We start from the raw sequence: 27,370 nt of genomic DNA, 5'->3' as shown, positions 1-27,370 counted from the left end.
TCGGAATTGAAAAGATAGTGATAAGAGAAATGTCGTTGATTCATTGACTGTATGTGTTACATAGCAGGAGAGGATTGTCACAACTGATATTGTGGAAGGAGGATGAAGGAAAGTGTTCGTTTGAGAGTGAGCGTTGATTACAAGTGCCTCGCAAGAGTATGCTGTATTTCTAACACCCTATAAAATCTCATACCTTGAGGGCTTGAAATTTAGCAGGCGCAATAAATAGCAACTATTCCATGATTTGCACTAAAATGGGGCACAACATACAAAATGTTGATACCTATAGCACCACATGTTCTGGTAATTATCAGGCCTTTTCCACCCGTTAAATTCTGGCAGGTTTAACCTGCCAAAATTTATGTGAGAAAAGCAGACTTTATTGCACCTGTTAATTATCAGGTGTAGCAAAATTTGCATGTGTAATCGAGATACCTGTGCAAACAGGAGTTTGTGTGGAGACCATAAAATAGCAGGGAACATGTAGTTGAGGCCTGTTGTAAGATGTACTTTACAGAAAATAATTTCTGGTACTGTTGGTCTCTATTGGCAGGTGACCTGACATTTTAGAAAGCTTTGTGTGAATGAATGGTTCTGTGTTGTTACTTGTGTTTAATTTGCTACAGAAAACATGGAGTTTATTGGTAGGTGTAATGATTTAATTGAACATTCCATAAAATGATTACATTAAGTAAACAAAGACTTAGCTTAAAGGCTACAGACCAGATTTAAAGTCGGTGGTTAATGAAAAGTCCTCCAACCTCTAGGGGAAGGGCAAAATTCTGAGGAGAACGTAAAGGCAGAATGTCCTTAATAATATTATTCTTAGGATGGAGGCTTTGCAAGTGATTTTATATTACTATGCTTCCAAAGTAGGCACTTTGTTGAGAAACTATGAAGTTGCTGAGTTCCTTGCTTCAGTGACTGGTTGACCAGCTGCTTCCTGTTGTGACGTTTGTTCTGTCAGAGTTTTGCTTTGGGACTCCAGGGTTTGTCTTCTGATTGCTCAACCAACCTATAAAAGATGAGAGTCAGTGAGGAAAATCATCCAGCATATAGTTTATTAAGAGCAAAATGAGCCAATGTATATGATGGAACAGGGTCTCGCAAAAAGAAACCTGCTCGAACTGATACCCCCATAATACATACTAACAGTAAGTAGTTCTAGAAAAACTAACGTACACCCAACATAAACACAGGGGAAATTACTTTGCGCAAACATGAACTAACATGAAATAATATATGAAAGAGTTAAAACTGTAATAATATTGTGGTTTGAAAGAAACGAGAAATGTTGCATGAATAGACCGCATGTGCATCAGTAATTTACATGTTGCATCCTGCTTTTGAAATAATAAATGATGGTGCTTTTGCACAAGGCTTATGCTAGGTAACATTAATGGGGAATAGTGCAAGGTGGGTGGTAAACAGTGAAGGTTTCATTATCATATACTTAATAAATGTTCATATTTCATTTGCTTTAGTGAGCTGGTAAAGGTGCCATCTTCACTAAATTGACTAAAGTGGGAGGGGTAAGCCGAGGAGTGAGTCCGCTCTGTCAGAGGCAAGACAGACACGCTGTACACCGCAGAAAATTGTACGAGGTTGAAGGACAGTGTGATGATCGTTGGCCAAATGATGTCCAAGTCGTGGGACCGGAGCCACGTTCTGCAGATGATGTTAAAATCATGAATAAAAGACTGTCTAAAATGTAACATGTCTAGAAAACGTGAGACCGAGCTAAGAACTAAACCCTGGGAAAGACTGTAGAATAATAAATTAGCTGAATTGTAGATGAACTCACAGTGGTGTGACAACGCCACCTCCCAAGCCCACCAATCTACTTCCGAGTACTGTGAAATTTTGCAACAAATGTGAGATGGACAAGTCAATTTTAGTGTATAATTGGGGTGCCTTTAGGGGTGTGGTTTACGCTAAGGCTGGCAGGAGAGAAAGAGGGGAGATGCTTCGCTGTCCGTCGGTTTTCAGGGAGGTCTTGCTGTTCCTGATCAGTCCTGTCCCTGTCCTTGTATCCTTTGTTCCTTGATACTATTTCGGGGAACCCCCACCATCTCCTAGGCCGAGAGGGTGGTTTTTTCTACAGACCGATAGGTTTGTATTTAGTCTAACTCGTTCTCAAAATGTACTTATAGATGTATTTTTGTTTCTGGAACTATTGTTTCCCACCTATTCATGCCGCCAATTATATTGATATGTATTATTTATCTGAAACTATTGTCTCTTCATCTATCCCCTCTGTTAGGTGTACTATGTTTCGCATATAATTTTTGCTGAAACTTTTGTCTCTTAATGTATCCACTCCTTCATTGAATAAAGTCATTGCTTATTGGATGAGTTTGTATTCATTTGAATTTGTATATGTAATCGCTCCTTTCGTTAGATTCATTGTTTGTATTTTGTGACCAAATGCAGTTGAGCATCAGCCTTAATATTTGAGATAAATTCATTATTAACTTTACCGAGAGTCTGTGATTATTTAATTGAATAATTGGTTGGTTAGTTAGTAGTTATCATTGCCATCAACTATTCAACTAATTGGTCCATCGATCAAATGGAAGGAAAGTTTATGTAAAAGTTAGTTATAATGTCTCATTTAAATCTATGAAAAGAAAAGAATTGAACGTACATATAAATTGACCCCAGCGCATAAGGGATTCTGGGTGAATGAGTATGGGCCATTGTAGTATGATGTTATTGAGTACTGATCCCTGATCAATTATTGGTATCGTGCTGGATCATATACTTCTCAAGTATAAAGATATTGTATATTACTGCAATATTAACATTACCGGGTTCAAAACAGACATGCAGGATGGAGTATGTTCTTGGGCATTTTCACCGCGGTCTCTCTGACTCGGCTTCTGTCAATAACTATCGGTGACCACCCTCCATCTTGGATAACAAAACCTAAATATTTGGTAATACTACTTAAAATACTCGTTCCGTATTAATATAAAATATGGATATATGTTTAAAAGGGAATAGTTCTGAGTATGTGCATGTTGTAGGGTCAAATAGCCCTTCCTTCCAAAAAAGGGATAGGTAAAATACACAAATTCCATATTCAATTAACTCTTTGAATATGTAAAATGATGATTTATATAGTGCACTGCAATCTCAGGTGTTATCCCTGGGGTCAAATATTAATTGCACAACGTTAAATGTAAGCATATCTCATTCCTTCAAAAAACGTAATGTAACATTAAATACCTGTGGACCTCTATAGCCACATGTCCCTCCTGGGATCTATGAGGACCCCAGGATAGGGTGCTGTTCCCTGTCAATCTGAGGGACATGAGGACCGGTAAGCCTAAAGCATAATATGAGCAATGGATGAAAGGGTGATGTGTGGTGCATGCAGTGTCCCATGAGCTCCAATCCATTAAGGCCTTTGTTTCCACATAGATTTTGTGGGCAGTGCGCAGTTGATGTCAGTCATTTACAAATAAGCATATACCAACATTCTATTTGCAAGCTGCGTTATTGTGGGTAAATATAAAGGGCATCAGTGCCACTTCAAAGAGGGCAAATCAAGATATAGTTTCCAAAGAGATGGATGCAACCTAGAACTTCTAGAATCAATTTTCTTCAGACAAAGATAAACCTTTATTTGGTGATTTGCAGGCAAATGAGGCCCTGCCAGCTTCTTCACCAGCGAGGTTATGGAGAGTGGGATTAGGTCCTAATTCCCTGTTCCATGAGATCTACTCACAGTTGGTGACACAAGGTTTCCTAGTCTTAGAGGCTTCCCTTGTGGCCCTTAACATACCAGAGAAACAGCAACATCGCTGGCTAAATGATACCTTGTCTTTGAAGACTACTTACCCTCTCTCACAACATCATAAAGGTACATACTAAGTAATATATGCATTGTGTAGTTTAGTACAAAGCTGAAATAGACAGTTATGACTCATTTGCTACGATAATGCCCAGAATTAGTGTCATCTTCGCACCAGTAGCCACCCAGCATGAAGTTGGGAACTGTCTGGTGTCCAGACCACTCTGCTGGGTTTGTGGCCTCAATGTGGTGATTCAACATGTTTGCCCATTTACTTGGCCTTGACACCCCAATCCAGGTAGCATCCACTGAGGGGTGAAGGGTTAAGACACCCAAGGGAAACACTAGCCAGTGCCCAGCTTTTTGACTACCCTTGGGTCGTTTTCCTGCCGCCTGCCTACCATGATCCTTCGCAGGCAGGGGTTTTCCAAGAATACTGTGAGGAGGCTAAAGCACCAGCCGCACTGTCAGCTGTCTTTCTAGCAGACACTTAGCTTCCAAATGCCTCACTGTACAGCAGCATGCAACCACTGGTCGCCAGGAAAACCACCAGTTATCCCGCCCCTATTAAATGGTGTGTAACACTGACACATAAGGGAGCCAATCGGAACATGCACTGGTCAATAACCTTCCTCATACCTAAAGCCACACCATGACAAAGTCACAGCATTCACTTGAACAACCTCTACATGTCATTCGACAGAAAGCTTTAGCGGACCCACAGTACGGCTTTGCTGTGACCCATAATTTGAAGAGGTGTGCCCTGTATCCATGGAAGGGGTAAGTGGTGAGCCTTTGGCAAACCAACAATCCTTGAGCTTCCTCCATCACTGGCTACAAAGAACGCCACTGTGCATCTTGACTACTGTCCTGGTCTTGAAACCTTCGGGCCCAAATTTCTAAAACCAACAGTTTTAAAGAGAATGCCAAGGACCGTACTCCTGGGTGGTGAGTAACTAGCGGGAAAGGAGTGCAAGAGGTTATGTTAGTGAAATGAAATATAATATCATTACACAAACGTGTAAATAGTTATGTTACAATAAACCCTGCCCATACATGGTCTAATGATGATTCATTTACCACATTATCTAGAATGAGCACTTGAGAAAGATCTCACAGCTTCTGATTAAAACTGACTAGAATGCAAGAGTAAAAATAGCAGAGTCACACAACCCACTGGCATGCTTCAGATCCCCTTGCGGATTTTACCATTACCTTGTAAAGATTAGTAGGTGCATCTTACTTTTTCTCCTTCTTGTTCGACTTGCCTGTGGCCTTTTTGAACCCATATCCAGTAGCCCCACCAACAGCTGCACCGACGAAGGCCCCTCCAGTTGTTGCTCCTAAAAAGAAATTGATTCTTCCATCAAAGTAAGAAGCACAACGGGAAACTATAGGGAAAGAAGTGACTCGTGCTGGCGGAAGAGGTGACATCATAGCGAGCCGAACTAACAGGAAGTGCCACAAAGGGTAGGGGGTGAACGGCGCTGGTGTGAAAGCAACTGTTTGTCACAGTACATACATATTTGTGGTAAGTAGGTAATGATCACGAAGAGACAACTCTTCTTAAATTTGCAGGTAAGTTTATTAGGGCGAAGCTTCAGCCACGGCAAGGAGCAGCGCACCCTCAGTGGTTCAATCCGCAACTGACAGAAGTCGATCGAACCCCTGCACACGCACACTCCAAGCGTGAGGCCAAAGGAACACATCATAAACAAAACAGAGGAATACAACCCACTACATCACCTCCCCCTATGCACAAAAAGATATGACTACATCACCTCCACCCCTTACAAAAAATACAATAAAATGAGCCCCCAAAGAACCACAAAAATTAGTATGTAACAAAATGCTTGAACTTGGAAGGGGGCTTTCTAATACGACACCCCCGAACAGAATTATCTAAATCACCACCCAAAGTAAAACCAACTGGCCTATCGACCGACGGACTCACATTCTCACTCATGGACTTAGGCTGTTCATGATCAGACAACCAATGCGTCCACTCAAGATCATGCTCCATCAATGAGACTTTCATGCCTCTAATTAATTCCACTTGATCCTTCATCAACTTCACCAACTGCCTCTTGTTCCACCAACCTTTGCCTTCCAAAAATGCCACGCCTTTACTAACTTTACAGACAAGAACAGGATCCAAAAATACAGATTCACCTTTTTTTTAACCTTGAATGGTTTTAAACAAAACCCAATCACCAACAGAAATTCCCAATTCAAATAGGCACCCACTCCTGTTGAACCTTTTCTTCATATCCAACTGTTTCTCCTTGACAACCTTTGCAACACTTCTAAAATCAGAGCCATCACGAGCAGATATTCTACTGTCGAGCCACAACGGTAACAGAGTAGTGTTTGCTTTTCTACCCCTGAGTAACTGAAAGGGAGTGACTCCAGTGGTACAGTGTGTTGAAGTATTGTAATTCCACAACTTTTCCTCCAAAAACTTTCCTACATCAAGACCGGCAGCCAGGGCCGTTTGAATTCCTTCTTTAAGAACATTATTGTCCCGTTCCACTAGTCCATTGGAAGCTGGAGAATACATGGCCACCTTTAAATGCTTGATATCTTGAGTCTCTAAAAATGTAAACATCCTATCCGACACAACGTGAGTTCCAGTGTCCTTTACTAAAGACCTAGGTGTTCCCTCTAACAAAAACACTGGGCCCGATTCACAGAACTAACTTAAGACAAAATCCTAAACTTACTACCATTTTGGTATTCACAGAAGGCACTTACTCATTTTGGTATTCACAGAAGGTACTTACTCATTGATGAGTAAGTGCCTTCTGTGAATACCAAAATGAGTAAGTGCCTTCTGTGAATACCAAAATGAGTAAATGGTAGTAAGTTTAGGATTTTGTCTTAAGTTAGTTCTGTGAATCGGGCCCACTCTTTTTAAGAAACAAATGGTATTATCTGTGTTAGGAGAATCCACAAATTTGTGGTACATCAATTTCCACGGCCAAAATCAAATACCTCAACTCCTCCGCTAAAACATTATAAGGACCAGAAAAATCCAAGCCAACTTTATCCCAAGGTTTCCCTGGAAACTCAGTTGGATGCAAAGGTAACTTTGAAAGTTTCCAGTGGTTGTCCGAAAGCAAACATTCCTCGCAACCATCCACTAGACTTCTAACCTGAGCATCTAAAGCATGGCACCAGTAATGTAGTTTTATTTTCATACAAGTTTTTGTCACATCTAAATGTCCCTCGTGAGTGACCCTAATAATAGAGCTTCTCAGACTAACTGGAGGAACAAATGTATCCCCTCTCAGCACAAAAGCATCTTTAACTGAAAGTTCATCAGCCACTAAAGCGAAATTCCTCAACTCTCCAGTTAAACTTCTCACCTCCGGCCATTTACTAGTAAAATATTCCAACACCTTGGACAAAATAATATCATTTGAGCATGTGACATTCCATTCAGTTTCTGAAATAATTGGACTATAATTTTCAACTGCGTCCAGAACAGCAACACACTCTACCTCATCGAAATCTTCTTCATCATCATTCTCCATCAACATCCTTGACAAGCAATCGGCACGAAAACTTTTGACCCCCTGAATGTGTCTCATATCAAAGTTATACTCTTGCAATTTAGAAACTAAACGAGTCAACCTAACAGACATAGTATTACTGGTGACTTTGCTGAAAATAAAAGTGAGCGGCTTGTGGTCCGTAAAGATTTCAAACTTGCGACCTCAAATATACATTTAGAATTTTTGATCCACCCAAACACAGGCCAATGCCTCGTGCTCAATGGTGTTGTAATTTCGCTCGAAGTGTTTGAGCGATCCCAATGCAAATGCCACAGTTTGCTCCTTGCCATTCACTCTTTGACTGAGGACAGCCCCCAGACCATTCATGCTTGCATCAACTGTAATCATAGAAGGACAATTATCCCGAAAAGCATGCAATGCTTGGGCAGAAACAATTAAATCTTTCACTTTAGCAAACACACCATCCAGTTCTTGAGACCACAAAATGTTTTGACCCTTCTTGAGTAAGGCACGAAGGGGATCAACAATTTGAGCGTAATTGCCAACAAATTTAGCATAATACTCAGCAAGCCACAGGAAGGAGCGGAGAGCCTCTTCAAGGGCTCTGATAACAGAAAATGTTGGTTTGATACCTTCTCTAGATACAGTATGACCCAGATAATCCAGCTCCCTCACTCCAAACTTAGATTTATCCGCTCCTACAGTCATGCCATGTTCACCAAGAGCGGACAACACCTTCTTCAACAAATTATAATGCTCTTTAAAATTTTCAGAAAACATCAGAATATCGTCCAAATAGGCTTGCAAACCTCTTATGCCCTTTAAAAACTGTGTCCATTTACCGCTGAAAGACACTAGCAGCAGATGCTAGGCCGAAGGGAAGCCTCAGGAACTTATAAGCACCAATAGATATAACAAACGTTGTCAGTTCCTGAGACTCCCTTGCCAGAGAAATCTGATGGTAGGCAGACTTTAGGTCAATTAGTGAAAACCATTTAGCTCCCCCCAAAGTTCATGAATTTTGGGAAGAGGATAGCAATCGATCAAGATGTTCTTATTTAGGCTCCTCAAGTCCACACAGAGCCTAATCGCGCCTGTCTTTTTGCAAGCAACGACAATGGGGGCCAACCATTGAGAAGATTCGGTGGGTTGAATGATACCCTTAGAACATAATCCTTCAAGCATGGATCTTAACTCCTCTCTCGCACTCAAGGGTAGAGGTCTGACCTTATGGATCACTGGTTGAACATTCGGTAATAACCTAATTTTGTGCTCAAAACCCTTCACGCAACCAACGTGATCATTGACAATGGTTTAAATTCATCCAACAAACTTTTAAAATCCACTTCTGACTCACCCACACTACACACAGAGGTTTCCTTGACTCTAACTGGATTATCTTCACCTGGCACTAAATACAGGCCCATCCGAGCAAGATCTTTTCAGCCCACAATGTTCTTCCCCTTTACAGCAACGTACAATTTAGTACAAATATTGCGGCCCAAGATTTCAACATTAGACATAAAAAAAACATGTCAATGTCCTTCTCTCCGAAGGCCTTCGGGTTCACATCCGTATGGGACAAAGTAACCTTTTTGTCCCAGTTCTCATAGTAGTAAGAATCATGAAGGATTGTTTTTGGAGATCCAAAGTCAGCCATAAACTTGGTTTCCACTCCATCAATTAAAGCATCACATAAGGGACCTTTAATTTCCAAAAGATCATCTTTATAATCCAATGTCAAAAGCAAATTATCAAAGGACTCAGCACACTTGTCAATTTCCACGTTCAAGCTGCCCACTTGGACAGGTTTTCTCTGACTCCTGCAAACTTTTTGAAAATGACCCAATTTTTTACAAATAGAACAACGCTTACCCAATGCAGGACAGCCAGGAAAATTACCAATGTGGAATTTCGAACCTCATCTTTAACAAAAAGATTTGCCTTTCTTTTAAACAAATTTTGTAGACTTACCTTTTACCCCTACAGCAAGCAAACTATCCTATGGAGCCTCTTCTTGGTCAGAAACCAGATTAACTTTAACAGGAGCACAAGCTTGCATGGCCTTAGCAGAAATGACAGACCTTTCAATGCTTAAGGCTAAGTCAATTACTTCAGAGAGAGGAGGATTTTTACAGCTCAGAATCCTTTCTTTTATTTTGTGTGAAGCGCAATTAAAAACAAATTGGTCCCTGATGAAATCGTCCAATAAAGACCCAAACCCACAAGCAGTAGCAAGGACCCTTGGAGCTGATATGTATTCTTTCACTTTTTCCTCTTCACCCCGTTTGCGTTTGTAAAATTTGTGCCTTTCCAGCACTATATTAGGTGGTTCATAAAACAGTTTTTTAAGTCTTGCAATAGCCTCTAAATAAATATTCCAGTGTCTGTCACCAGATTGGCCAGGATGAGGAATTGGAGGCAGACTGTCAAAAATGCATTATGCTGCTTGACCCAAACTTCCAAAAATTAGAGCAAATTTGCGGGCAGGAGACTATTCTGTGGCATCAATAGCCACCAAGTGATTTTCAAACACACAAAACCACTCTGACCAGGGCATACATGGCTTTCCCGGTTTCCCAAGGAATGGAGGAGGCTGTGTAATTTGTTGTGGAGTAGCCATGGATGAAAGAACACTTTAACTTAAGCTTTAAATCCACTACCCCGCAATTAAAATAAAACATATACCGCAAAGTTCAAGGGCCAACGTAGAAGCTTCAATCCAGAATGTGTGGCTGTATAAATGATTGGAGTGTGCATGTCACCGAACACGCAGCTTGCTTGTAACAATCAAATATCAGATAGGTGAGCGCATCACCATGGTACGTGTGCGGGTGGTCGTGTGCGGGCGGTATGCAGCTTGAAGAAATATTGCTGTCTGAAGGGCGTGCGCATCACTGAGATGTGAGCGGACTGCCAAAACGATGAGGAATTGAAGGTGTGCGCAACACCGCGATGCGCGTTCAGCTGATCGTGAACGGCCGTCAGCCTTGTATTGCGACCCAAACAAAGATGGCCGCCGTACGTCCTCACGCAGCGTGAGCACGTTGGTTCACGTGACCGAGGTTCTATTACGCGCTAAGCATGCTTGTGTGTCAACTTCGAACCTCCAGATCAACGCGCGAGCCCAGTGCGAGCAGCCAATGGACGACCAAGCGCAATCCACGAAAAAACAGCCGAAAATGGAGGGAACAAGAGTCCTACCAGTTCCCGCTTGTCACTGGAAGAAACAAGCAAGGTCTGGATATCGGTGAGAAGTTTTTGAGAGCCGGCAGACAGCAACTGGTGAGGTGACCCCACCGCGTGGAGTTCTTCCATTGGAGCGTGTGGCTGAAGCTGGTTCCCGCTCATCACCAAATGTGGTAAGTAGATAATGAACATGAAGAGGCCACTCTTTTTCAATTTGCAGGTAAGTTTATTAGGGTGAAGCTTCAGCCACGGCAAGGAGCAGCGCACCCTTAGAGGTTCGATCCGCAACTGACAGAAGCCGATCGAACCCCTGCACACGCATACTCCAAGTGGGGCCAAAGGAAAACATCATAAACAAAACAGAGGAATACAACCCACTACAATATTTATACAGGGTTTATCCAAATCTAGTCCTACTAGAACAAGAATTGGCAAAGCCAATAGGTCTCTTTTTTATAATGTGAGTGCCGATCTATTGGCTTTGCCAATGTTTATAAAGTATTGTTCAAGGAATGGTAGAATGTAAAGGAAAATGCTTGTCGGTGACTAATTTACTTTCCAAAAGATTCAGACCCTTGGTCATGTGCAGTAGCCCAGGGAGCGGATTTATGGCTCCAGTAGAAGTATCATGTTAAAAACACATTCTGCCTTAGACGCAGGCTGAGGCTCTTAGCGTCATAAAAGCCTTTTGTGTGCCAAAGCTTGTCCTTCAATTCAATATGTGGAATACAGGAGATAAAATATAGTCTACTGTTCAGCGCAGCAACACTATGCCTGTTGCCCTGCTTTTACAGACCAGGTCAGAGGAGTGAGTGCAGAAGACAACTCACGCCAGTAAAGGTGCGTAAGATATTTATTAGGAGCAAGCTGTATGGCGTCCTTACGCCAACCAACCACCTTCTAACTGTCACACCCTGCTCTCACACCTCATTATATTCTAGAACTGGTGGCATCATGTTACCAAGGAGCTGGTAACTAAGATACCGCATCTCCCCTTCTTAAACCCACTACAATAGCTCAACAATCTAATAAGTAAGTACAATCATGTACTGACACTACACAGGTATGGTTGTGCCCGAAAATACATTGTATATCCTGGTCTTGTATCTACACATTCAGAATTTACAATACCCAGAAGCCCCTCCTCTTCCCTGAACAAAAAGATTAATATGTACATTTGTAGCTGCAATATTATTACATCACAAAATCAGAAAATTTCTTTGTCAACACCTTCCGACTCGCATTGCAGCATTGCCTCCCTCTCAACTCAGTGGTGTTTGTACCAGAACATTGGATATTCTGTCTCGCACCTTGTACCTGCAGACTGTTAGGTTGTTTGGATTTTCATCCCTGTTTCGTCCCACATCCAAATAAACAAATCAGGATTTTCTCCTTGTCCCCTCTTTGAAAATTGCCAATCTAGAACCTTATTACATCTGAATATTCTGCTAAAATGCAAAATTTTGTTGTCATTCAACAGGGCGGACCTAGCATACACTTCTACCGCCTGCAATAGTTCAGAAAATTTGGTCTATTCCTTCCTTTTCTTGTGTCCCAATTTGACTCTTACCCAATCGCATGGTGCAATATATACCTCTTTTACACCATGTTCTTTGTCATAGTATATCGTGTACTGCTTTTGCATTTTCATCAAATTATTCTTCACAACGGAGGGAGACCACTTGCTGCAAACTTTCATATCCATGCTCAGCTATCTCTTGTGAATGTCTCTCTTCCCCTAAGTGTTTTAAAAGGACTGTAGCCCCTCACTGTAGGCATTATTCTGTATGCCCATACAGTACTGTTCAACTCCTTGACCTAATCCAACCTAGCATTGATAGCTCCCTGTATACAGCCCATTATCACTCTATTGAAACACTCTACAACGCCGTTCCCAGCAGAATAGTAAACTGGAGTCTTCCTCCGACAAATCCCATTCCTGCTAAGGAATTTCTAATATTTTTCCGAGCCAAATTGAGGTTCATTGTCGCTCAGTGTGGTATTTGGAATACCCTCTCAAGAAAGTTTCTTCCAAAAAGGAAACTACAGCATTAGCATCAACCTTCTCTGTCACTTCAGTCTCAGGCTATTTGGAACAATTGTCCATGATCACAGTAACAAATTTGGATACACTCCAATCATCCAAAATGGGTCCCAGGATTTCCACACTTCGGTCTTCCCAGAGATGGCCTGAGCATTGACTGTGCCTTATTGGAATTGGTGCATATTTGAATGTTCCTTACGATTCTTTCTCTCTAGACATCTATGCCAGGCCACCAATAAGATGATTTCACTCTTCTTTTCAGTTTAACAATGCCCAGGTGTCCCTCATGGTTTATTTCTAAAATTCTTGGTCTTAAACCTTCCGGAGGTATTACCTGTCTCCCTTAAGGACAGGAACAGTATCAGTCTGGGATAACTCATCCTTAATTTCCCACAATTTCTTGCACTCAGTACTCAATTCACTCTTATTGGCCCTGCCATTGATGATGAATTATTTGACAGAGGTCAAAGTCCCGTCTTCTTCATATTTTGTACCCACACTCTTCATCTAAAATGGCTCCTTTACTATCCCCAATCATGGCCACACTGGACTCATACCACTCCACACCCATCTGCTCACATGAAGATAAGGGAGAATGATTCAAATAATCATCAACTTTGTTCTTCTCTCCAGGCAGTTATTCAACGTCATACACAAAATCTAACACCTTCAATGTCATCCTTGTAATCCGTGGAATGGCTTTGATTATGCCTTCAGTACCTTGACAAGTGGTTTATGATACGTGCGGAGTGTAAACCTAGTTCCGCACAAATATTGCCTGACTTTTTCCATAGCCCAGACTGCAGCCACCATCTTTTTCTCAATTACTGAGAATTGTTCCTCAGAAGGGTACAATAAATGGGAAGCAAATGGTACAATGCTTTCCCCCCCCAAACTAGACATTTGCGTTAATACCCACTGGCATCTGTGGTTATGATACTGTCTATACCTACTACAAGCCCTTGCAAGGGAACCGCTATAGTATTGTCCTGCTTTATTCTTTCAAAATCTGACTGCAACTAATTTCAACTGAATTCTTTCCTCACCTCCATCAATTGTCTCAACCCATGTGTCTTCATAGCGAAATTGTGTACAAACTTGGAATAAGATTCCGCGAGACTGAGGAATGATCTGACCTTTTCTTTTGATGTAGGAGCTGGAACCTTACTAACTGCTTCGATTATGTCCTTTTTGGGGCTATGCCATCTCTTCCCACTTCATGGTCCAGATAAGTTACTGACTCCAACGCAAATTTGCATATCTTTAAGTCTGCAGTGAGACTCCTGTTTGCCAATTTCCCCAACACCAGATTCAACCTTGTGTCATGTTCAAGTCTGTTTTGGCCCATCACCAGTATGTCATCCGGAAAGTATATCACGCCTTCGATGCCTTTGAAAAGTTTTACATGAGTCGTTAAAATATCGCAGCTGCTGACGCCAGGCCAAATGGCATACGTACAAATCTGTAACATCCGAAGGGAGTGACAAACACAGTAAGGCTCCTACTAGAGGGATGTAGCTGCACCTGGTGATAGGCTGAGGTGATAACTGTTGTGGAGGATGTATGACGTTACAACGCATACTTTTACAACGCATGCACTTACAACGCAATTTTTACAACGCAACATCCACTACAACGCATTCCATTACATCGCATGACACTACAACGCATTTTTAAAAACTACCTTTACAACGCATTCCATTACATCGCATACTACCTTTACAACGCATACCATTACAACGCATAATATTACATTGCATTTAAGGTAAGTGTTGGATAGTATAGGGGTAAAAATTACTATTCTCACTCCAGGGGGTGCAACAGTAGGGTAAGTGTTGGATAGTATAGGGGTAAAAATTACTAATCTAACTCCAGGGGGTGCAACAGTAGGGTAAGTGTTGGATAGTATAGGGGTAAAAATTACTATTCTAACTCCAGGGGGTGCAACAGTAGGGTAAGTGTTGGATAGTGTAGGGGTAAAAATTACTATTCTAACTCCAGGGGGTGCAACAGTAGGGTAAGTGTTGGATAGTATAGGGGTAAAAATTACTATTCTAACTCCAGGGGGTGCAACAGTAGGGTAAGTGTTGGATAGTGTAGGGGTAAAAATGACTATTCTAACTCCAGGGGGTGCAACAGTAGGGTAAGTGTTGGATAGTATAGGGGTAAAAATTACTATTCTAACTCCAGGGGGTGCAACAGTAGAGTAAGTGTTGGATAGTGTAGGGGTAAAAATTACTATTCTAACTCCAGGGGGTGCAATAGTAGGGTAAGTGTTGGATAGTATAGGGGTAAAAATTACTATTCTAACTCCAGGGGGTGCAACAGTAGGGTAAGTGTTGGATAGTATAGGGGTAAAAATTACTATTCTAACTCCAGGGGGTGCAACAGTAGGGTAAGTGTTGGATAGTGTAGGGGTAAAAATTACTATTCTAACTCCAGGGGGTGCAACAGTAGGGTAAGTGTTGGATAGTGTAGGGGTTTTACCCCTATACTATCCAATACTTACCTTAAATGCAATGTAATATTATTCGTTGTAATGGTATGCGTTGTAAACGTAGTATGCGATGTAATGAAATGCGTTGTAAAGGTAGTTTTTAAAAATGCGTTGTAGTGTCATGCGATGTAATGGAATGCGTTGTAGTGGATGTTGCGTTGTAAAAATTGCGTTGTAAGTGTAGTGCGTTGTAAAAGTTGCGTTGTAAAGGTTGTTCCCCGTTGTGGAAAACCATTGTATACCCTTGGACTGTGACAGGAGTTTGTCGATTCTTAGGTAGGGGAAACTTGTCTATTATAATATTTTTATTCAAGTCCCTGAGGCCAATACATAGATGTAACTGGCCATCCGGCCTACAAGCTACGGCCAAAGGTTCCAACCATTCTGCACTCTCAACTTGTTCTATAACCCTTTGCTTTCTAACATATCCAATTCCTGCATGACATTGCCTCTGACCCCCAAGGGTAACCTCCTGACCTTATGACACAGTAGAGTAGCTCCCTCCTTAAGCATAATTTTGTTAACAAACCCACTTAACTTCCCTACCTTCCACGAAAATACTCTGGGGAATTGTCTCTAAACATCCTCTATTATAGGCTCCTGTTGCGCATCAAGGAGCATAACTAGGTCTCCACTATTAAGGTCCAGGGTAATACCCAAATTCCTCTGATTGACCCACCCAAGTACAGATGGCCCTTTTTCAGCTACATATAATTTCTCTAGGGCCGTCCTTCCTTTAAATTCACATCTGAGTTCTATTAAGCCCACCATGGGGATCTTCTCCCCAGTAAAGGTAACCGGATCTATATATCTGATGGATCTCATTTGTCACCTAAAAGACCTGCAAATGTATCCTCTGATACAAATCTCAACACAATTGTGAATGGTGATCCGCAGTCAGCCACAATTTGTAAGTCCACCTCTCCAATCACCACGTTGCACCTAGGTTTTTTCCTCATATCAATATCCACATTCAACGCTTTGTCATCTATACAAAGGACCCCCTCGTCACTCATTTTCTCCTTCGTTATCTTCTTCCACATCCATCACAATTTGACAGCACTCTTGTCCCCTTTACTACTCTTTTCCCTGCACACTATGGCAAACTGCCCAAAAATCCCACAGTATGCAAACTTGGATTTGACAGGTGGGCAATTTCTGTTCTTGGCCATGTGGCCTTTGTTACTGTCAGGGAAGTACGCCGGTCCCAGACTCCGCCATGCTTTATTCTTGCCCATCAGTTCGGATTCTTGGCTGCTCATGTGTATTTCCCCGCCCCATAAATGCTGCTTCTTCATTCGCCTGCAGGAGTAGTTTTTATGTGCAGCCTAAATGTCCTTGGTTTTAGCAGGGCGTGTTTATTGTAGGTAGCAATGCTTGTTATTTTCTGTATTGCTCTTTCCTTGTGACAAGCCTCGTGTTCCAGCATGTGGAGGGGCGGAGTTTGCCTTGTGTTTGCAAACACCTGTTCCTTTGCCTATAAATAGACAAGCCTTGCACTAGCCGGTGCTTGGCTTACTTTCAGCATTCCAAGAGGTTTCTGTTCCACCAGCTGTCATTGGCCAGCAAGGGTAAGGTAAGATAATATTTATTATGTTTGATTAATTAAAATCTTTGCATATACATAGCAATAAAGTTCCTTATACACAGATAATATAACATAAACACAGTATTAAAAGACCATATATAAAAATATTCGCAATGTATACAATTGGCCATTATGGAAAACAATAAATCTAAAATCCTTGGATCTGGGAAAGCTAGACTGACAATAACTTCCCTTAATTAACTAGACATCCTGATGCAACATAGTAATGTGCAACATTATTTGAAAGTGCTGGTGCGTCAATAGAGTGCTATTAGTTACTTTTGACTTTCCTTGGTTAACCAGGCGTCCTGATATAGCATAGTAAGGAGCATTGTTTTGAACTGATGGGCAACATTATTGGAAAGTGCTGGTGCGTCTATAAAATGCTATTATTTACTTAACATAATAAAGTACATTATTTTGAATTCCAGGACAAATTAAGTTGAAAGTGCTGTTGCAACTGTGAGGTACTAATACTTGCTTTTAGAAGTTCGCTTCAGGGGGCCCTTGAGCTACCTCATTTTTTGTCTTTACATCTGTATACGACAAGTTTTTGAATCTCTTAGTCACCGTCTCAAAGAATTTTGTTAGCCGGCAGTTTAGTTGAACCTCAGCAGGGTTGAAGCATGGCTTTACTGCCTGCCTACAGGACCGAATGCCCTAAAGCCTGAAAAAAGGACGTAACAAGATGCATCTTATGTCCTTTAGCTTGGGGCAAATGCAGATGACTCCTCACCTTTCCCATGGGGGAGATGGGGATTGACTGCAATAACCCCCAATCGTAGCTTTAAGAAGTTTTCCTTCGTCCTTATTTTGACTCCTGTACTCAAGTACGTTTGCGGTTTGAGTCTTTCATAATCACTGAGGACTATCCAGCCGTGTGTCTTTTTAGCAAGCGCTGCCTTGTCTTCTAAGACAATTATCATGAGCGTTGTCTTTTTCACTATTTTTCTGAAAGAAAGATGACCTGTTGGTATTGCCCAGAGCTCGGACAGTCCCAGTAGCTTAAGGGAGTCAAACAGGTATTCCTTGGCCGGACATTTGCCTTGACGAGACAGCTGATTCCAGAGGTGGGAATTTAGAGATCCTGCCTCCGCACTGCAGATTTTATACCAACTTTTTACATATGCACTTCTTCTTTCCACCGATTGTTTTTGGAGCCCAAATTCCAGCCGTATTTATGCCGTTGAGACGTATTTTGGGAGATGGAAAATTGCTCTGTAGGAGTTGGCTATTACTATGTCCAGGGCTGTCGCATCTTTACCTTTAAGAGCCTCGCTCCCGTATGTTAGTTGCGACTACAGTTTAGCTCACAATACTTGTAGAAAGGGATCAAGCGTGAGGTCAGGAAGCCGTTCCCAAATATTTATAGCTTGTAACCTGATCAAAATGATGCCCATCTAGGTGCCAAGTGTATTTTTTCTTTTTATGGTAGTTTACTTCTATAATTTTGGTTTTGTTAAGATTTATTTGTAGGGCATTCCGATGTGAAAAGCTACTTGTCGTATTCAAAAGATGTTGAAGGCCAATGGGAGTCCTGCTTATCAGCACTAGGTCGTCTGCATATAACAGATTTGACAATATCTTGTTTCCCAGTTTTGAAGCGTGGGATGTACAGCTGTCCAACTCCCCTGGGAGATCAGCTAGGAAAAGGTTAAAAAGAAGTGGCGCAAGGACACACCCCTGCTTTAGGCCTTTCGAGGTCGCACTTCGTTTGGAAATATGTGTCCCTGCGCCTAATTTAATCCTGATCCAAGTATCTGTGTGCAACTGTTTGAGCCGGTCTTGGAGTGATTTAGGTAGACCCCAACTTTCAAGTTTTTGCCAGAGTTTGGCCCGGTTAACATGGTCAAAAGCAGCTGTATAGTCAATAAAACAAAGGAATAAGGGAATTTTTGCATCCTTAGCTGCATCCATCAACAGGGTTAAGGCCAGGATCTTAGTTATTGTTCCTTGGCCACTGCAGAGCCCGGTTTGATTTGTAGGAATGATCAAATTTTCTGATGCCCAAGATGTTAGCTCGTCCAGGATTGTTCCAGCGTAGTATTTTGCATCTACGTTGATAAGGGCGATTAGTCGATAGTTATTCGGATCGTTCCTATTGCCCTGCTTTAAAATTAGACTGATAATTGATCCTTTCCAGGATTCCGGAATTGAGGCTGCAGAGTTTATGTCCTTAAAAACCGGTAGTAAAGCCTTACTCCAGAAGTCGGCATTGTGTTTGTACAACATCTGTGGAATGCCACTGGGACCAGGGGCACCCATGGCTCTGCCCCTGGCTATTTGTCTCTTTATCTGTTTTACCGTGGGGACATAGCATTCCTCTGTAATGGAGGCTGATAAGGCTAAGTCTGCGGACAGCTGGCATCCCTGTTGATTGCGCAGTTTGAGGTAGGCGCCAAGTTGGTCTTCAGAAGGGGGGTTTTGCGTCGCTTCTTCCCTATTGATGTCTCCTCCATCCGTTATCTCTTTACCCATTTCCTTGTCCACTTCTACATCCTTTTGCGCCTTGTTATTAAAATGGGAAGAAAGGTAATCTACCAAACAGCCTCTGCTATGTTGGAGCTTATTCCTGGATGGTTTGGTCGCTCTAATCTGTGGATTGTTTGCCAAAACTTGGCACTATTATTTTGTTTGGCATCGTGGAGTAACTTGGCCCATAGTTCGTCATTCTTTGATCCTATTTTCCCCACTTCTTTCTTTTTAATAGTGGCTTTGCTTTCCGAAGGGTAGACTGCATGACCAAGTTCTGTGGGGTTTTATGAAGCTGTCTCAATGTTTGGTTTATGGGGCGTTTCAGTGTCCTTGATTCCGGGCTACTTGTCAGCCTTCTTGGAACATCTTCTGATTGTCCTGATTTTGACCCTATCCTAATCGCATATTTCCCACCAAGAGTCGTAGTGAAATTTTCCCATACTTTCACTGCTGCTAATTCTTTTGCAAGGTTCTATAGTGTCTTGGCGGTCCCTGATATTGCTTCAATGTTGTTAATGTTGCACCTTATTCGTTTAAGGTTTGAAAGCCCTTCGATTTCAATGGGATTCCAAGCATCTAGTGCGACCTGCCAGACTTATTGCAGTAAATGGTCACTATGTTCATTGTCACCTATTCTGAAGGTTGCTATTTTGTTGAACATAGCTAATGTTATGAACCTGAAATCTAGAAATGAAGAGGTTTTTGAAGAGTGGAATGTAGTAGCCGGTGGGTTGTCCCCCGGGAAGCGGCCGTTCAGTGCCCTTAGGTTCAGGTGTTCCAGTTCCTGAAGCAGATGTTTTGAACATCTTGTTGGTTTATTAATTTTTGCTAAGCACTGGTTCGGTATGCCCCATACTGCTGTAAAATCTTGCACAGAGTCATCATCTGGTCCCGATCCGAACAGATGTAAGTTGAAGTCACCGACCAGAATGACATGATCGGTTTCTTGCTCGTCCATAATCCTTTTATTAGGTCGAGCCTAGCGCAGCGCGCATGTGCTGCTTTAGGAGATGACCTCTTGGAATCACTCCAGCTTTTCAGCAAACTCGTGGGTGTGGCTTTTTTTTTTGCACACATTGTATTGGCCATTGCGTACGGCTTTCAAAAATGAAAGCACGCAATTGGCCAAAGGCGGATACATGTCCCACCTTACCCAGTAAATGTTTCCTCCCACGGCCTACAGCTGTCGGGAGCAAGCAGGGTGCCATCTGTTCTGGGTCATATTACAAAGGTCGCTTTTACTTTTCCCGGCCGCGCGGGCGAGCTTGTTTGTTGTTGTTGGCAGCCTCTCCTTTCTTCAGCACCACCCCCCCCGTTCTCCCCCTCTCCAGTTTCGCAGTGCATGTTTCCTGATCTTTGAAAAGTGGGGCTAAGACCTAGATAATAGCAGGGCATCGCTGCCTACACTTACACGTTGTTAGCATCGACAGGGTGCATTACTATGTTTTTGCCAGTGTACTACGGTCTCAAGATACCGAACAGGCAAGTAGCCGTTGGCATTTTAACAGCGAAGTATATGGGGGTTCTTAATTTTCCAACATACAGATGTCACTCTGATCCCCCGCCCCTTGGCATTGTTTGATCAAACACATCAACAGAGGAGGCCATTTTCAAATCATATGATTTTCTCCTAAAAGATAAATGCATTCTGGGAGTTGTAGTCATAGCCTACCACCAATTCAACATTTTGTAATCACAATTACATCTAAATATTGCTAATATGAAACCCTGTGGCTGGAAAATATTTGTCTACCAATGATATATGGTAATGTGGGCTATGTGGCTAATCTACATGGGGCGACCCCTCACGCACTTAGATGCGCCAAACTTTATGCATTAGTCCCCACCCACACTGGCCCGTCGTAGAGGACATACACCAACACGCAATGCCTTCAGCCAGTCTTCCAGCAGCTAATGAATTCTGGGACTTGTAGTTTCTCTTTTACCACAGTACAGACGGACTCAGAAATCGCACTGCGCGCATCGCTGTCGACCACAAAGCACGGACAGTCCGAAGGTGACATGTATGACACAGGTACAGGTGGCAGCCATGCACAGCGCCTGCACCGCGGGCAGCCTCAGATAAAACAGGGCTGCTCTTCAGCGCAAGACACAAGGTTGATAGTCAAAAGGCCTTTTCCCTTACTGCCACTGCATATGTTAGAGGCGTGTTTAAAAGGGCTTTTTATGGAATAGGAAGTCATAAAATCTGGATTAAAATAACAAGGCCCGCTCCTCTCTTTTCAGCATCCCCTAAATGAGGGCTTCAGAACATACACTTATTTTAACCAGCAGAGAAATTAAACAGATTTCCAATTCAAATCTACCCTTTCTCTCGCTCCCTGCGCTCTGAAGGTGTTTCTTAGTGAAATGGGGCTATCTCGAGATTTTGTAATATTTTCTCCCTCCATTGTGCTAAATTACTAAATTGAAGTTTTATAATAAGAAATAAGTCAAATTGCAAAAAAAGAGAGGAAAAACCTATCACATCTCTGGCTGTGATTAACAGAAAAGGCAGGCGGTGGAGGGAAAAATGCAAATGATTGCGCACAAAGAGCTGCTCGCAAATTGGCGTCACCATTTCTCAAATTAAATCATTATTGTATTTTGAAAATGTTAATCTGCTCAGCGGATTTCCCGGGGGAGAGAGTGGTAAATGAGTTCTATTTCCGAGCTACCTCTCTGCCAAGGCAGAGCCGGCGACAAGCACCTCCGATTTGCTGATTACAATTAGCCTCACCAATTTGGGCTCCTTCAAGGATTGATAATTTTTGACATATTAAGCACATGTTAGCAAAGGTGATAAGCCAGTTTTAATTGAAATGAAATTATTATTCTGATGGAAGTTTGGTTGTTATTATTAAAAATCCGTTCTCATTTCAGATTCAGCTTTTTTTTCTCTTTCCTTCTCTTCTTAAATGGGTGGGATGCGTTTGGGGGCGGGGGTGTTGGAAAGAGAGACAGCACTCAACCTCAGTCCAATAGGTCTCGCTTTTGGGATCTTATAAGTATTTAGTTATGCAACACAATATCCTTGGTGCAACAACATCAACTGTTGCATGGATAAACACTTATAAGGTCCCAAAGGCGAGAACTATTGGCTATGCCAATGCTTGTTTCTTTAGTCAGCTCCTTTACCGCTTTTTTGTTTTTGGTTGGGATGCACATAGGTGTTGATAATTATGATTTCTTGGGATACCTTGTTGAACTTGAGCGTTATCATCACTGCCTGAACAGCGCTTGGTGTTGCGATTTTAGCCTCTATGGAAAGAATTTTTCCTATTCTAGATATTTAGGCTAGGATCATTAATCTCCCCGAACGGTGACCAAAAACAGAACCATTTGTAGCCAGAACAAAGTAGGAGGTATACCCCTGGAGGTTGAAGGCCTTGTCTTCCCAGATTTCCTGGAGGAGTACCATGTCAAATGACATTAAATAGTTTACTACCTCATGATCTTCAATTTTACTTGCCAGGCCGTTAATGCTCTAAATACACATTCTGATTTTACCTTGCTCTATAGGGGCTGCTTGTGAGGTACCCATCTCTTGTCAGTTTGGTCGCTCTGTTGTTATTGTTTGTTTTATTTGCTCTTCATTACCAATGTCGAAGCTGGGATTGGTGGTCCGTGGCTAGTATTCGGATTAAAGACCTTTGTGCAGGTAGTTAAAGCACCAGGAGTGCTGCTCTTTGCTCCTCTTAATACAGAGGTACTGGTTTTGATAGGTGCGTTAGTGTGAACCTTTAGGAAAGGTGTTGTGTAGGGAGATTTTGATTCAGCTTCCAGCTTTATTCCCCAGAGCTTAAACTCACTTTCTTCTTTCATGATTTTATTAGCTACCCCACTAGAGTTCCATCTTGTTTTTGTCGCATCTGGACACAGTTGATTGTTGGTTGGAAGGAATTCTATGGAAAGCAGATCTGATGAGCTTATATTTTCTAGGCGTGTGATGGAATTTTAAAAAGTCGTAATACATTCCCTCTGTTTAATACATCTACTCTTCCCCGGGATTCGTACTCGGGGATAAAGGTAATGGTGGCCGGTCCATCTGTGGTCCTCACCTCCATTTCCTGGGTAGAGATTGTCTCCTGAGGCTGGGGCCTTGGTCGCAAGAGGTAGTTCTGTCCCGCTCCTGAATTGCCATAAATGCGGGAGACTTGCAAGGGGTCGGTTGAAAGCTTGATTTTTCCTTGTGAACAGCTTGTAGTCACAACGCCCCTTGACGGCTGTTGTCCTAGATCTCTGTATTCGGAAGATTGGACTTCATTTGAAAATGGCCTTGAACTTTGCTCTTCTTTAATGATGTTAGTTGATTCTTGCTTTGGTGTTACTAGCTCTTTTCCTGTTCCAGTTGGTCCCTGTTTATTATTGCGTTTTGAGATGTTCTGTTTTGGTAGTCTTAGAGATGCCCCCATAGTCGCCACCACCATAGTATTGGGCCATGCAGTGGTATGATCAACCCTATCTAACAAGGTAGAGATAGAGAGATAGAGACATGCCTGGTTTCCTCAACTTCGGAGTCTGGTACAACCGAGGTTGGGTGAGGTTGATCTGTGGAGCAGAGGTCTAGGACTAGAGACTTCTGGGTTTGTCCCTTCCTTTTTTGTTTACGACGAGCTTTCCGGGATGAATGATTTTTTTTATCAGGACTCTTTTGTGGTGTTTCCGCTGTTGCCGTTACTTCACTACCTTCGGGGAGTAAGTTAGTTGGCAACAAATCAATTTTTAGGAGTTCCGATGGCGCTGTTCCTGGCCTACATAAGCCGTCGTGGAATTGGTGAGCAATTGGGCATTGCCTTTTATACCTGCTAGGAGGCTACCTAACATGGTTGGTAATGTTATTAGCTTGTCAACTATTGGAGCACAGGAGCATTCAAATTGAGGGGGTTTGGCTTCTGTGGGCCGCTTCATGTCCCTGCTTGATTAGGCTAGTAAGTTCTGCCAAGGTCTGAAGGACCGTAAGCTGTAAGTCCAATTTATGAGTTTGGTGTTGAAGTGCTGTCACTGAATATTGTATTGTACTTAACATAGTGGCACAAATACATTCTGTGAGCAAGGCTCTGCTAAGGTTACTTCTTTCTAGCCAGGGTGTGTTAGTTGTTGCAGGGGGCATATGATTTGAAGCAGGTTTTAGATTATATGAAGCAACAAGTTTCTCCCATTCCTGTGAGGCCAGGAAGGACATATCTGGATTTGTTAAGTGGGAATCTTCGTAAGGAGACATCATACAGTGCTCAGAAGGTTTGTTGTCCAGTAGATCATTAAAAGCCTCCAGAGCTACCGGAGCGCCGACTTGTATAATTTGCATCTGCAGTGGGCTGCAAAAGAGGAACCATTGCCATGTACTCTGCTGACCGGCTTGATTCTAGGGAGGAGACCCGAGGGACCTTTGGGTCCACTCGTAATTCGGTTTCGGGTTGCTCCAGAGACTCTGTGGTGCTTATATTTTGCCAATTTTTAGTATCCGCTTTATGGGTTTTATGGGTTTTCACAGACTTTAGATGACTTTTAGGGCTGCCTTGTACATTGGCAGTCACCACCTGGGATGGCTCACTGTTGTCCCTGCCCGTTCCGGCACCTGTTATATTTTCAGTGTTAGAAGGCGACCTCAGAGGAGCCCGGAGGGTGCCCTGACTATCCTGAGACCAACCCTCGAGGTATCGTAGCCGGGCACTGGCGGGAAACTCCTTAGGGGAGGAACCTCGTATCTAGGATCGTACACTCGGCACCACATGACAAAGAGACGCCACACCTTGAGTTATTAAGAACAAATCTTTATCAAATCGGAGTCGTAGGATCTTATGATCAGCAAGGCAAATATATACAAGTAGAGCCCGGGCTCACAGAGTCTCGGAGGGGGGTAGGAGGTAGCGGGACAGTCTTTGGGGATATGGATCAAATGCAGGGGCGTACCCGGCGCACAGCTCACAATCCTCGAGCTGGGGGATACGCTTGTCGTCGTCGGGGTCCGGCGGGACCAGGAGAGTCTGTGGGAGCCGCGAGTCACTCAGCAGGGCTAAATCACAAGTTCGGAGGTCTTACGATCTTTCGGGGAGCCGCGAGTCACTCAGCAGGGCTCAAGCACAAGTTCGGAGGTCTTACGATCTTTCGGGGAGCCGCGAGTCACTCAGCAGGGCTCAAGCACAAGTTCGGAGGTCTTACGATCTTCAGGGAGCCGCGAGTCACTCAGCAGGGCTCAAGCACAAGTTCGGAGGTCTTACGATCTTCAGGGAGCCGCAAGTCACTCAGCAGGGCTCAGGTGTTTCCAAAGGCGAATCTGCCGGATAGTCCCAGAGCACCCCTTGTTATAGGTCGACTCCTCTTTGATGTCCAGAGTCTGTGCAGGCAGGGGTTTTGTCACCTGGGGGTCGCTTGTCGGGGTTTCCTGCCATTGTCTTTTGATCCTTTCAGGGCCGGGTCGGGAGGAGTCCCAGACACCCAGCAGGCGTGGAGCCAGCCCTCGGGGAGGCCGGAGGGCCGATCGAAACCCACCTTCCCAGGGGAGCTCAGAGGTGCGATGAAAACTGCTCCTCCCTCTCTCATCCCAATGGGAGCGCGATGTCCTCCAGCCGGAGTGGCGCCTCTAGGCCAGGGTCGCGCTGGGGCCGGGCGGCCATCATGGTGCATGAAGTGGGCACGCGGGCCCGGTGTGGCCGAAAGGAGGAAGGCCACGGACGGGGAAGTCCGGGTCGGGTGTGTGTGTGTTCTGGTGGGAAGGATCGGCTAGGCCGTGTGCTCGGGGGCTGCATGAGGTGCATGGGTCAGCATATGTGGTGTGGGGACAGGGATGGCCATGCCACGAGGCCGGGTCTAACACGCGTCCCCCCCAGCTGAAAGCCGGAGAGAACTACTCATCTTCTTGGGGGTTCTCTTCGCTGAGGCAGAAGAACCGGGAGAGGCCATCGGCGTTGGCGTGGTCAGTACCAGGGCGATGTTCCACGGTGAAATCCATCCCCTGGAGGGAGATTGACCACCGCAGTAGTTTGGGGTTTTCTCCTCGCATCTGCCTGAGCCATCGCAAGGGGCGATGGTCGGTTTGGACTTTGAAATGGATGCCGAACAGATAGGGGCGTAACTTCTTGAGGGCCCAGACTACGGCGAACGCCTCATGCTCGATGGTGCTCCATCTCTGTTCTCTGGGCAACAGCCTTCGGCTGAGGAAGGCTACGGGCTGGTCTAGGCCTTGGTCATTCACCTGGGACAGGACGGCCCCAATGCCATGCTCGGAGGCGTCCATTTGTACCACAAACTCCTTGGAGTAGTCGGGGGCCTGGAGGACGGGGGCAGTGCACATGGCCCCCTTTCAGGGCATCGAACGCCTCTTGGCAGGCAGAGGTCCACTGCACTTTCTTGGGTTGTTTCTTGGACGTGAGTTCCGTGAGGGGACCGACCAGGCTGCCGTACCCCCGGATGAATCTCCGGTAGTAGCCCGTGAGGCCCAGAAAGGCTCGGACCTCCGTTTGGGTAGTGGGTGGTTCCCAGGCTAGGATGGCGTCGATCTTGGGCTGTAGAGGGGCGACCTGGCCGCTTCCGACCTGGTGCCCCAGGTAGACTACCGAACCTTGCCCAATCTGGCACTTGCTGGCTTTCACGGTGAGGCCTGCTTGGCGCAGGGCGGTTAGCACCCTCCGGAGGTGCTGGAGGTGCTCACTCCATTTGGAACTGAAAACCGCGATATCGTCTAGATAGGCAGCGCTGAACTTTCCCAGCCCGGCCAGGACTCTATTTACCAGTCGCTGGAAGGTGGCCGGGGCATTTTTCATCCCGAAGGGCATCACGCGAAAGCGATAGTGCCCATCTGAGGTGGAGAAGGCGGACCGCTCCTTGGCTCCTTCTGTGAGCGCAATTTGCCAATTGCCGTAGGTGAGATCGAACGTGCTGAGGAACCGAACAGCCCCGAGTCGGTCAATGAGCTCGTCGGCTCGGGGAATGGGGTGGGCATCGGCTCGGGTGACTTCATTGAGTCCCTGGTAGTCCACGCAGAAGCGGAGTTCTGGGGCGACACCGGGGGCAGCTGCTTTCGGGACCAGGACCACGGGGCTGGCCCAGGGACTGTCTGAGGGTTCGATCACTCCCAAGGTCAACATCTTCGAGACCTCGGCTTGAATGCAGGACCGGACCCGATCAGGGACTCGGTAGGCTCGGTGTTTCACCGGTGGGCTGTCTCCGGTGTCCACGTCATGGACACACCAGTCGGTGACTTGGGGGACCAGAGAGAATAGGTCGGAAAACTGCCCTAGGAGCTGGCGGCAATCCTCAC

The 27,370-nt window shown here is 44.0% G+C and overlaps 1 protein-coding gene across 2 annotated transcripts in view; it reads right to left on the bottom strand.

Annotated features, from left to right (window-relative positions):
- Nucleotides 1-637: 637 nt before the first annotated feature.
- LOC146857208 (interferon alpha-inducible protein 6-like) overlaps nucleotides 638-27,370 on the bottom strand; it is a 130,949-nt gene continuing 104,216 nt past the window's right edge. For both annotated transcript variants that reach the window (XM_085647687.1, XM_085647686.1), the window contains exons 5-6: nucleotides 5,015-5,142; nucleotides 638-1,015 (exon numbers count right to left, since the gene is read on the bottom strand). In XM_085647687.1, coding sequence (XP_085503813.1) covers nucleotides 5,039-5,142 — 104 coding nt within the window. In that variant the 3' untranslated portion in view covers nucleotides 638-1,015; nucleotides 5,015-5,038. The remainder of the gene's footprint in view (nucleotides 1,016-5,014; nucleotides 5,143-27,370) is intronic.

This window comes from Triturus cristatus, chromosome 3_2 (genome assembly GCF_964204655.1).
Source record: "Triturus cristatus chromosome 3_2, aTriCri1.1, whole genome shotgun sequence".
In the NCBI taxonomy this organism is placed as follows: domain Eukaryota; kingdom Metazoa; phylum Chordata; class Amphibia; order Caudata; family Salamandridae; genus Triturus; species Triturus cristatus.
This window is presented reverse-complemented; position numbering and strand designations above follow the sequence as displayed.